The sequence below is a fragment of the Schistocerca gregaria genome, chromosome 3 (assembly GCF_023897955.1).
Source record: "Schistocerca gregaria isolate iqSchGreg1 chromosome 3, iqSchGreg1.2, whole genome shotgun sequence".
NCBI classification, from domain to species: domain Eukaryota; kingdom Metazoa; phylum Arthropoda; class Insecta; order Orthoptera; family Acrididae; genus Schistocerca; species Schistocerca gregaria.
The window spans coordinates 496,438,567-496,451,739 of NC_064922.1; the positions used below are offsets into that span (position 1 = coordinate 496,438,567).

Consider the following 13,173-nt stretch of genomic DNA (forward strand, 5'->3'; position numbering starts at 1 on the left):
CGAATCAGACTTTAGGACCCGAGGTAATACAGTCCATATACAAACTCGTGAATGAGCAGGATGTCTGTATCTCCGTGGAGACGCTAATGCAGTATCTAGATCGGTACAGGGAGAATCAGTACCAGAAAGAAACAACATTCACCATTGTCATATCAAGTATTGCAGCGAAACTTTATCCTTACTCCTTGTTCATGTGTACAAGAAGCAGAATGCAAGACGAAATTTGGACCCAGCCACTGTTCAGATCATGGTGAACTGTATTGCAAGAGGCTAAGAGGCAGCAGGGAGAACTATAACTGTAAGTTAAGTTAAGCGAAAAAGGAACACTCGGAGCATTAGTAGTGCACAAGAAAATGTAGTGGTAAGAGCAATTTTAAGTAAGCAGCAGGTGAGAGCCAACTTGGTCAGCTGCAGAGGAGCTTGTCACTCTAGTTTGCGTGTGGATAATCTTGTTTAAGGTGATCTGAGTGACAGGACCTTGTTAATGGAGAGGGCATTGTAATATTGACCAACCGTATTTGGTCCGGCGTTGGAAGTGAATTACAGGCAAGTGTGGGTTTCATGCTTTGTAAAATATAACGCAGCCGGCGCAGTGATGAGAGGCGAACCAGTCTGCATGGTGTGGAGACAATTGATGCACCGCTGCCCACATTCTGGGAAACATGTTAATCTAGATGTTCAGCGCCCTCCGCGATAAATCATCATCATCATCAAACATGTTAGGTAGGTCAGCAGACTGATTACTTTCCGTTTTTCCCAGCCAGGCTGTTTTTTTGTCTAGCTGACAGGCTACCACATGGAGGAGAAGTAAACATTCTTTGTCTCACATGAGTGAAGTCAAATGGAAAAACCCAAAAATCATCTTACATTCTATATTTACCACAAGTGAACTACTTCCATCAACATGACACTGCACCATCTCGGATTTCCTGCCAGTTTATGATTAGGGCGATAACCCTATTCCACAGTCACATCATCGGAAAGCACAAAACCCACTAGCATAATCGTGCTACTTCTGAATTTTCACCAATTTTTGAATTTCCTACTATTTTCTACATAGAACAATTGGCCTACATTAAAGTATGTCAGGTGAGGGAGAGAGGGAAATCAGGCAACAGCACACAATGCCATAGGGAAGGGGTGGGAAAAATCATATGACTCATCAATGAGCTATTCCATATCACAACTCTCAAAGGCCATCTACTCACAACATCTCAAAAGCTAGTTCCTTCAGAACCAAGTTATTTTCCCTGGTGAATAATCCCTCCCACAAAAGTAACACTTTTACACACACACACACACACACACACACACACATATATATATATATATATATATATATATATATATATATATATATATATATATATTACGTCGTAGAGGATGCTACTGCAGTGGGCCTCAAAATCTTGTCATTCCAGGAGCAGCTGATATAGCAGATAATTTTATAGATTTCAAGTCCTCATTAATACGCTTTAGATGTGTCGCTTGTTTTGTTCAGTGGATGTATTACAGTGTGTGCACGTGATGTACAGTGAGAAATTGTAATTTTGTCAGTGTAGTGGGGATACCTTCTGGATTCTGGACAGACACATCCAAACACGAGGCCAGAGTCTCTATTCTCACTCAAAGTAACAGCTGCACTGGACCTGCCAACCTCTCCGTCAATGGCACTGACAGCAGCCACGCTGGTCACGCTTGTGTATGTTGCGTACCAGGCTCCGTAAGCCATTGGCCACCATTTGACTTAAAACACCTTTACATAATCCACACGTGAGTGGGGCCATTATTAAATTATTTTATAGGAAGTGGTGGAGCAGCAATGGTCTATAAATTGCTTACAGTGAGAACCCTGCTCTCATAATACTAAACTTTTGAAATAAAGTGGTGTGTACCCATGTGAGCGCTCATAGCAGCGCTTGAATATTTAAATAAAGTGACAAGGCCCAAAGTTTCATTAATCTTTCTGACGTTTCATGAACTGTTGAGAATTGCCTAAATTGTAAAGAAGTATGCTGCCCAAACCACAAAAGGGGGAATAAGGCGGGCTAGTAAGGGAAAGGCAAATGGGACGGTTTAAATTATCACGACACACGTAAATAGACCCCAAATTAGAGTAGAAACTGGTGACTTGTGCTGGTTAAATACCTGCATCTACTCTATCAACGATTATCATTATACTGTGTGATACACCAATATGAAATATCTTGTGTACTATCTACTTTTCTCGTTACTTCTAGTTTTTACTTCAAGTAATCAAATGTAAGGATTTTAAGCCTATCGATGTAATTTAAAATGCTTTGGAAAGTTACGTTCATGCTCTTAACTTTTCATTTTCAATAGAGAAGGGACTGTTCCTGAAATAAAATGTAAGTTAATAACTTTCAACCTAGCTCTTTAGAAAAACTAACTGACAACAACAGCAAGATATATACTCTATATGCAGTATGTCCAATGCAACTTAAACTCCTAAAGACGAAATGCAATAGCATATGATACAACTAAAAGCTGAAACAATTTTCACCACTGGGAAATCCAGTATTATTGTCAATTTTTATTTTAAACTGTGTTGTCTTCAAGTAGGAGAACCGTTATTGTTCACTTGTTCCAGGTGTCACTCACTCGGGTGAACTACCATTCCTGTTCTTGAGAAAGGATACCGAGTACAATTTGGATCCCAACTCAGAAGAGGATAAAGTACGCAGGAATATACTCCGATACTGGACCAATTTTGCTAAATATGGGTAAGTGTAGAATCTGATATACACCTAATATAACTTTTAAAATATTTAGTCTCTCATTATCATACACGAATTGCGAACCTTCTACCATATAACTAAGGGAATATTAAACTCTGTTCCTGCATTTGTAGAATGAGCTACAAAGAAATAGATCTTGAACTTTAATTTGAATTCATCTTTGTCTGCAGGCAGAGTGGCATTGGCTTTGTTCATCAGACCCCATATCTCACTATGACTAAGTGTATTTATATCCCAGGAGTCTACAGCATCTCGGCAACTGAATAAATTTCATCTTACTTCCTTTGTCAGTTTTCGACGGACGGTATGCTACAAATAATGTGTATTTAGGGACGTCCTGCTTTCCATGCGTGTTGTTAAACAGAAGCATTCAAGTGAGTGGTGTTTATGCTTTTGCTCTGAATTTGACCTCTATAGTGTCATGAAGATGAAACAGAGAAATAATCTTGTGATTTTAGTGCACAGATCCTGATTTAAGGGGCTGAGTATGAGAATATTTCCCTTATGTTCATTAATTACACATTATCAGTCACAATTTAAGGAAATCCTCAGCATGAGGCGAAACATAATTTTCCCATAGAGTTACGCAAATGTCTTCATATAATTCACAAGCAATTCTAGCACACGTGTACACGAACAATTCTGAACGAGAATGATAATAATATGGAGATTATTTCAGTTGAATGAAGCCTGAAACAGAATTTTAGTTCTGTTGTTAGAGAGACTGTATGCAATAGGTGGGACAGAAACTATGCTTCAATTAAAAATGCGTTAAAGCAGTATAATTTGAAAATGACTCACTTTTTACTATCTCTTTCATTTCCTGTTGTAGTTACATTCACATTCAAGAGGCAATGCTAACTAATTTCAAACATATTGCTTCATTATCAAACCATTTCCTATGTTAAAATTACGCATTTTGTCGAAATGTAAAATACAAAGTATATAGACAACTTCCTAGCCATCTGTAATGAACTCTTGTCTTTCCCACAGTCAGAAGGCTAGTAACTGTTCATACTCTATAATATTTTGCAATTTTACATTTTTACTGATGATGAAACTTTAATGTAGGTAACAGTTTGAAAATGAACGACATTTTCGAAACTAGTTCTCAATAACTCAAAATTAATGTGAACGGAAGTACGAAAGAAAATTAAAGAAACATTGAGATTAAATAAAGTTTCTTGTCCTTCTGACAATGCGGTGTTTTAATTCCTCAAAGGAATCATAATTGTAGTAAATAATGTTCTATTTTTGTATACATAATTAAGTAATAAACTTTAAGTAGTACTTACTTACGGTTTCCAACAAAGATACGACCTCGTGATATGGCGTTAGAGATGTTTGTCACGCTCGAGATTTCACAGATGGTTCCCTTCGTAAACTAATATGGTTTTCTCGTAACCCATTTCCTAATGTATAGGGACTTCAAGCGTATAAATAATGCTACCGACGAATGGGAAGAAGTATTGTGGTTTTAATGTGTCTTCGATACGAGATCATTAGACATGGATCACAAACTTTGATAGAAGAGAGACGGTACAGGAATAGAGCATATCTAACTCAAAGAAACCGTCATGTTAATTAACTGGGTTACAGAAATTTCGAGTGAAAATTTGAATCCTCGCCACTCCAGAATGTAAATATAGTACAGCACCTCTCTTGCCACAGATAGTGGTTTAGGCTGGACTCAGACCAATGTTGGTTGTCGTTGGTCGATGTCGATCGTCAACCGATTCGTTTAATGGCGCTGCTTCTGTGTTCACAGACTTTGTAGTAAACTCCTCACTCACAGCTACCGTCGTTTTCAATTTATTGTTGCCGGTGACAGATAACAGATATTTATTTCCGACCATTCCTAAACCTAGTCACCCACACATTTTCAGAATGAGTCTTTCACTCTGCAGTCGAGTTATGTTTTGAAACTCCCTGGTAGGTTAAGACTGTGTGTCGTTTTGGGATTCGAACTCTGTACTTTGTCTTTAAGAGGCAACGTTCTTACTGAGTGATCTAACAACGATGTACAACCTGTCTTTAGCTTCAACTCTAGCAATGCGTCTTAGGAGTACTAGTGCACAAGTTGTGCAGGAGAGGTTGAAAGACTTCTACTGAAACCCTTCCATTAATCAAATGAGACTAAATGGTTCAAGAGACCTTTTCGAGTCTCTAACATCTATGACGTAAGTATATATGCAGACTGGAGCGACAAATGAAAACTTGTACCAAGCTCGAATTCAAATTAGGGCCTGCTGCTCACGAGGCTGATGCACTAACCACTGTGTCACCCTGCCACAGTGGTTTTGCACAACTTCACGGACTGCCATAGGACGCCTTCCTCCTCGGTGCTAGTTCCCATTGACACATCAGTCCACTTGGTATTCCCCCTAAACCATATAGTTGAGCAGAGAGGTATTCTGTGAGGTTGTACAAAGCCACTGTGGCAGGGTGGTGTAGCGGTTAGTGCATCTGCCTAGTGAGCATGAGATCTGGCTCGAATTATGGCCTTGGTACAAATTTTCATTCGTCACTTCAGTCTGCACGTTTACATGACCTTTCACATGTAATGTGGAACTGGTGCCTTAGCAGGATGGCCGTGTGTAGTCTTTTGTTACTTCTCTCTGTCCGTCTAATCTCCAGAGAAGGAATAAGTACTTGTCTCTAGAATGATATTTTCACTCTACAGCGGAGTGTGCGCTGATATGAAACTTCCTGGCAGATTAAAACTGTGTGCCAGACCGAGACTCGAACTCGGGACCTCTGCCTAGGCAAACGTCCCGAGTTCGAGTCTCAGTCTGGCACACAGTTTAAATCTGCCAGGAAGTTTCAATAAGTACTTGTGTTTATTTTTCCTTACACAGCTCAAATTCTTTCCACTTCATCGTGTGTGAGTGAACAAACAAGAGAACAAAAGCATTTTAAAATTCACTCCAGTCTGTTCAGAGTATTTCATAGAGCCTGGTGTAGTACTGCCAACTCATCTTGTGGGTAAGTAGCGTCGGAGCCAGAAAGAATAGTCAATGACAGGGGCGGACTCTGCTTCTTGCACGCAGTGCAGTGAAGTTGGTAAGGGTACCTTGCCCCACACCCAGGAACAAGGGAATTTCAAACCAGTCTACCAGAGCTGCAGGTTAGTGAAGGACGCTTTCTATGAACACTCCTCTGGTATCACGGGCTAAGGTCCACAGTAAAATGTAATTTATTCTGATATTAAAGCTCATTCTTTCAAATTCTTGCAGAATTAGATGGCCATTTCGCGATCCAGTATGACTTCAATTTTTCTTACAAGAAATCGTGAGAATAGTGCAATTTTAAGTGACGTGCCTTGCGAGATCAGGAAGACTGGTAGTTGTGTGCCATTAGGGATGTAATGTATTAGAACATCGAGATCGCGTCTAATTGAAATGTGTTCCCATCTCTCATTATTTCTCGCTTGCTGAGTAGTAAGTGCAGAATTTTTTGCGATTCGATTAGTTGCGTTTCTAAACGGTAGTCAAGATTCAGGTCATCAGCCACCAAAGTGCTAGTTATTTGAGCCCCAGTGCTTCATGACCTTGTTTAAACTGTATATCTCACAGTACCGGGCCTCCATAGCTCAGTGGTCGGTGCATCTGGCTACCATGCAACGGGCCTAGGTCGGAGATTTTCTCCACTCGGGGACTGGAGTGTTGTATTGTCCTCATAATCATTTCATTGTCATGAACATTTAAGTCGCCCAGTGTGGCGCCACCTGAAGTAACTTGCAACTCCGCCGCCAAAGTATCCCAGGTGGGGTTTCCCTGTCATCAATGCCATGCGATCATTTCATTTCTTACACACTGTACCAAGTTTAATGATTAATAACTTACGTGTGAAATTACTATTTATTTATTAGTTTTATTTGTAACTGGTAATCAAGATTCAGGCCATCAGCCAGCAACGTGCTACTTTTTTGAGTCCACTTCTTCATGAGCTCACATAAACGTAAAAATTGTACTGTACTGAGTACAATGATTACTAACTTGCATGTGGAACTACTGTCCCTGTCCCGTAATATTCTTTGTAATTGGTAGCCTAAGATTCAGGTCCTCGCAAACCACTCCTCCACTGAACTTCCTTCCACCATAGTCAATTTTTTAGCAACTGATACTGATTATTTATTGCTATCCTGGGTACATACAGAGGGTGACCAGAAACAGTCTGAGAAACCAGTCAGGTTGTTGCGCGCGCAAATTCAAGATAGCTGCTGGAGACAGTGTCACAAAATTTTGTTTGTTTTTCTCGGACCGAACAAACGTAGCTTTCCCTCACCTAGATGAAATTTTTCACATCCGAAAAAGGCAAATTTTAACTTGTAAGGAGCATCTGAACAAGTGGTAACTTAACGGACCCACAAATGTCTCTGAATTACCATGATAACTAACTCGGAAACAGCGCAACGTATCGCTTTTTCTTCTAAACAATTATTTCTCAGTACAACCCCCCCCCCCCCCCCGCCACATCCTTACAATGTTTCCAGATTCTTTCTTACCACCGTTTATATGTGGGAAATTCTTACCAGTGACTGAATTTTATACATTCATCCCAGCTTATGAAAGCTGGTTTATGGTAGGATTAAAAGTAGTTGACATGCGTTCGTGTTTTCAGTCAGATTACAGCTAGGTGAGGGAAAGCTACGTTTGTTCGGTCTGTGAAAAGTAAACGAAATTTTGTGACACTGTCTCTGGCAGGTCGCTAGTTTTTGCGCTCGCGACAACCTTACTGGCTTCTCAGACTGTTTCTGGAAACCTTCTGTATGTAGCCAGCATAACAACGAATATTCAGTATCAGTTGTTAAATAATTGACGACCGGTGCCATGAAGTTGAATGCAGTAGTGGTGGGCGAGGGCCTGAATCTTAGGCTACCAATTACAAAGAATATTACAGGGTAGGCAGTAGTTCCACACCCACGTTAGTAGTCATTATACTCAGTACAGTATAATTTTAACGTTTATGAGAGCTCATGAAGAAGTGGACTTAAAAAAGTATTATCTGTCGTGTTTTAAATAAAGAAACTCTTTAAGCGATCATTCTCGAATACTTTTCGTTACATTGTGTATATGTTGAGGTATTGTGCCCCATAATAAGATTCCATGTTCATGTGCTTGTTCTCTATGTACAAGTAAATTCAAATCATGCTGAATAAACTTCATGCTAATTTACTGTAACCCCACCAATCATGATCTGTTCATGTTCGAGTCATTGTTGTAAGAGACCCCCAGAGTATAACTGAAAATTCTTAAATGTTTTGTGAATTAAAGGAAGCGTTATCTGCCTGAATTAACTGAGAATGGATCAGAATACGATTGCACTGCTCATGGCTCGTGAATTTCTGTCCTCCCCTCCCTCCCCCCCTCCCGCCGGTACATGACTACTCAATGGCCAGAGTATATTAGTCTGCGTTACCTGCTGTGTACACAGGAAAGACAGTAATAAACATTTTTGGATACGAATATGACTTGTATGAACTTTGTATGAATGACGTTAGATGGTCATGAAATCAAAGTCAAAATGAAGAAAATAAATGAGCAAACGTGTAGTTGTCACTTTTGAAGCCTGCAAGATAGGAGGAAGGTTCTGGCAGAAATGGAGGGTAGGTCGTTATAGCTAGAATTATACGGTCACGCCTGTAAGCAAATGACAATAATAATTTTTCTCTGACACGGTATTAGAAATTTCTCGTCGTTTTCACTCACACAGTTTCAGCATCTAAACACAGATAGATATTCAAGTCATAATCGAAACAATTATGCGCCTCTTAAGTATGTAACTATGAAAATATGTGCTTCGTGTTCACTTGGTATGTCAGAAAGCTAGAAGAGGAAAATGTGATTTCACTCAGTTACGAATGCAAAGTTTAAACAGCATTAGAGGCGTGATAATGCGATAATACTCCTGTCAGTATTCTAACAATGGTTCCGTTTCTCCCCAGGACACCTACTCCAGAAGCGGACCCAGTTGTATGGGAAGCATACAACAACTCTAACCGCAGCTACATGCTGATGCAGGCCAACTTTTCGTTGGCCCACGACAAGAATGCAGAACGGATGGACTTCTGGAACACGAACGTGCCGCTGCAGCCTTACGCCGATGAACTCTGACCGTCCAGTAGCAGATTCATAAGCAAGCCAGTGGACTGATGTAATTACTGCATACATTAAAAAATCAAATAATATTACTTGACTTGATTTTTTTCATGGCGTTGGCAGAAACATATGTTGCAACCATTTTATCACTACGATAATACTAGGAATGTGTAATTCCATATCCGTGTTTTTCTCTGACAGGAAGTCTGAAAATGTAATTAGTAAATTAACATTTGAAAACACTCTGTTGTGTGAGAATGGACGACAGGAAAATGAGAGCCATAGTTTTTATGTAAAGACTGATGTGTTTTTGAACTTGAGAGATATACGGATGCTTATGATATTGACTTGTTGTATTTGACTCCATCAGGGTCTAGCTGGAATGCAATAATTAAAATGATTAATTACGTAGGTATGACATTCGTATTGTTACTGAAAAAGCTATCTGTTATGGAAGTTTTTCGTTACCCATGATGGTCGTTTTACTATCGAAGTCTCGTACGGAGATGCATCTAAACAATTTTCTTATTAGTTGTTCTATAACCAAACGCTACATTAGCAGCCAAAACAGAGAACAGTCCCACAAATAAAACGAAATCTGTCTTCAGTAGTGCAAAGTCTTGGAATCTCTTTGAGAACCAATGGAGTAATCTGTCAATTACTGAAACGTAGTCGTTCATGCCTAGTCCATAATATGTGTGTCTTGAGTTCTGGGAGACGTTCCTAGTCATGAATTTGAAGCTGATTTTTACACAGATTTAATTTTTTCTTGTTATCTTCAATACTGTCCGTCATATCTGTTACCCACTGATTCTCCCCTTACATTAAGATGACTGGTGTGGCTTCTCCATCTTTTCTTTTTTTAGACAAATGTGTACTCCTAAAGCAGAACGTAAATCTGGTTTCATAGAACTGGTATCGCTACCAAACTGCAGGAGGTGTGATATTTGCTGCAGTCATAACGAGCCATTTCAAAACGCATTTTTGAGGAAATGACACTTCGAGACTTTTCCCTGTCTTACGAACTTCAATTAAAAACATCTATGTTGCTGTTGTATGTTATCTAATGTCACATTTCCACATTCCTTTAGGTGTTTTCATAGCTCTTGCGATCCGACAAACAACTTTCTTGGTTCTCTAATCGCCTTAATTTTATTTTCAACGGTGTCAATGCTACATCTTGCGCTCCTCTGGAAAATGAATGCTACAGAAACATCCAACAAATTACTGAATAAAATAATAGCAAACAGTGCAAGGTTTTTTCCTGAGAAATAACGAATTCGATTGCATAATTATTGTACTGATATCTTTATTTTTCAGCAAGTGCTTCTGACAAACGCAGATTTCTGTGGATTATCGAATCGTTGCAGATAGAGACAACAAACAGTCATCGAGGTGTACAGCGTGCTTAATGAGACTTACCGCACTCCAAAATTGCAAACCCGCGCAGAGAGTTTTCTTATTTTTAAAACAACTATTTTAAGCACATATACTACTCAAATTCGAACACGGCATTAAAAAAAATTAGAGGCACCGTCAATTAGTAACACCTTCACGAAACAAAAGGAAATCTTAATTATTTCATTCACTTGTATATATGAAGCTATAATTGTCCATTTTTATGTTGTACCTGCAGTCTTAAAATGAGCGGAGGCGTGTTTATTTTTTTTTTGTAATTGGTGACATAGTTAATCCTCAAGTTTTTAAATTCAATCACATTATTTAAATTTATTCCAAACCGTCGTGGAACTGAGTGAAAAATAGATGATTTATTTTTTAAGTACATGAAGTCGTTTTAAAAGAATCAAAGTGATCAAAAGAAACCTATTTATTTGTGTACCACAATAATTCTAGAATTTTTTATAGCTATAATTATAACACGTAATACAAATCTTTACACTGAAACGCCAAAGAAACTGGTATAGGCATGCGTATTCAAATACAGAGATGTGTCCACAGGAAGAAAACGGTGCTGTGGTCGGCAACGCCTGTATAGGACAACAAGTGTCTGGCGCAGTTGTTAGATCGGTTACTGCTGCTACAATGGCAGGTTATCAAGATTTAAGTAAGTTTGAACGTGGTGTTGTAGTCGGCGCACGAGCGACACAGAATCTCCAAGGTAGCGATGAAGTGGGGATTTTCCCGTAGGAGCATTTCATGAATGTAACGTGAATATGAGGAGTCCAGTAAAACACAAAATCTCCGACAACGCTGCGACCGGAAAAAAATCCTGCAAGAACGACGACTGAAGAGAATCGTTCAATGCGACAGAAGTGCAACCCTTCCGCAAATTGCTGCAGATTTCAATACTGGGCCATCAACAAGTGTCAGGGTGCGAACCATTCAACGAAACATCATCGATACGGCCTTGATGACTGCACGACACAAAGCTTTACACCTCGCCTGGGCCCATCAACACCGACATTGGACTACTGATGACTGGAAACAGGTTGTCTGGTCGGACAAGTCTCGTTTCAAATTGTATAGAGCCGATGGACGTTTAGAAGATAGGGTAGGGTTTAGAAGAAGAGATATAGAAGAGATCTTCACCCCCTACTGTTGTTACGTATTTATGGACAGCCCTGCAGGATTCATGGTGTAAGTTTCCTCCAGCACTACTTCAGACGTTAGTCGAGTCAATGCCACTTCGTGTTGCGGCACTTGTGCGTGCTCGCTGGGACCCCACACGATATTAGGCAAGTGTAGCGGTTTCTTTGGCTCTTAAGTGTAATATTAGGCTTTTTAGTGTAAGGGAAAGGCGTTAACTGGTTTCGCTCAGAATTCCCAGAAACATACTTATTCTTAAAGGCAGTAAGGGCTGCGGAAATCACCTGTGGCTGACGCTCCACCGTGCGTACCACTTTTTTCCTAAATGTTGGTAGCGCTGAGACAGCGATGATAACGCAGAGACTCCATCACAGGTTAGATCGCAAAGTAGTCAAGTGCCTGTAAAGCTATTATGAAACGACTGCTAATGTAACTTATTACTTCCATCTTGAGCTGATAGAGGTACTGTATAACATCCAACTCAACGGCCTGTTTTTCTAATCCAAGAATTTACTAGACTCTTATAGAATGTTACACTAAGACCAATAGCAATGTTTGCACAGACAAGCTGCTAAACCTATTTCAGTGTTTGGTCCAACACTGTCTGTGAACGTATTTTTCTGATATGAAATTGTCAAAGTCCCACCAGCTTTCGGATTTAACAATTTCAGATTGTGTAACTGCATGTGTTTCATTGCATCAGTTTCAGATACTCCACATAGTCCAAAATTGAAATGTTTGTGAATTTATAAACACCACAATTTAATGTTAAGTGCCAATATGTAAAGCGTTTTGCTTAATAATCAGTGTGCATAGCTGTGCTCACCGAATTAGCACTGTCTAATGTAATTAATTAATGGCTCTGGTAGAAAAATTAAAAGTTCAAAATAAAAACTGATGATAAAATCCTACTTATAAAAGTATGCTGTAATATTCGCCGCTTAGGCTACGTCCTAATTTAGCGAGAGAATCGAAAATTTACGAAGGACAGAATCTTCGTGAACAATTTCATAATTTTTATCATCAACTATGAAAATCACCAGAGTAATTCTTCGAATATACGCAGATGGTCAGACGTACATTCGACTGCCTCATCAATGAATTAAAGGCGAGTGCTTCTCATGTGACCATTAACTTTCAACAACCAGTAAGTGTGGACAACTGACTGACTAGTATAAGTATGGAGAAATGATTGACGTTTTCCTGGGAGGTGTCAGACTGCCTTTGGCAATGGAGCGGCACGGATGTCTTGTTTGCGTCCCGTCCGCAGAATCTTCAGTGTGCATATACTTTGTTTACTTTTCCGCGGCAGCTAGTACTCGAGTCAGTTGACATCGAGTCATTGTGGCTCACTCTCACAGATTTTAGCTTCTGGTCTTCATTTTTAAATATTGTGCATGTCATATAAACTGACTCTTTCCTCGTCATTTCGATAAAAAAATTGTTCAAATGATATACGGAACATACATCTAACGAAAGCTCTGTGACATGGTTAAAATGAAGTGACGGATGTTTTAGATAGGACTAAGATTGAAGTGAGAGGGTCGACTAGACGTACTATGGCTGCTGTTTACAAGAAGACATTAACCACGATGTGCTCCTCAGCCAACAATGGAAACCTGTAGTGGACATCCTACTTCACTAGTTGCTGAACTTGGGATAAAGGGGTCCTAATACTACAACAATGCTTTTGTCTCCTCTCAACAACAGCGTATTCAAGCAACTACCCGACTTCTTTAGTGCAAGTGAGTGGAGATACCTCAGAC

The 13,173-nt window shown here is 39.6% G+C and overlaps 1 protein-coding gene across 5 annotated transcripts in view; it reads left to right on the forward strand.

Annotated features, from left to right (window-relative positions):
• Nucleotides 1-13,173, forward strand: part of LOC126354065 (juvenile hormone esterase-like) — a 285,547-nt gene that overhangs the window by 48,444 nt on the left and 223,930 nt on the right. The window contains exons 9-10 of one of the 5 annotated variants that reach the window (XM_050003433.1): nt 2,612-2,744; nt 8,707-8,952. The exons of 3 other annotated variants lie outside the window; for them this stretch is intronic. In XM_050003433.1, the coding sequence (XP_049859390.1) occupies nt 2,612-2,744; nt 8,707-8,875 (302 nt within the window). In that variant the 3' untranslated portion in view covers nt 8,876-8,952. Of the gene's footprint in view, nt 1-2,611; nt 2,745-8,706; nt 8,953-13,173 lie in introns of those variants that run through there. One more of the 5 variants, XM_050003434.1, reaches the window with a different exon arrangement.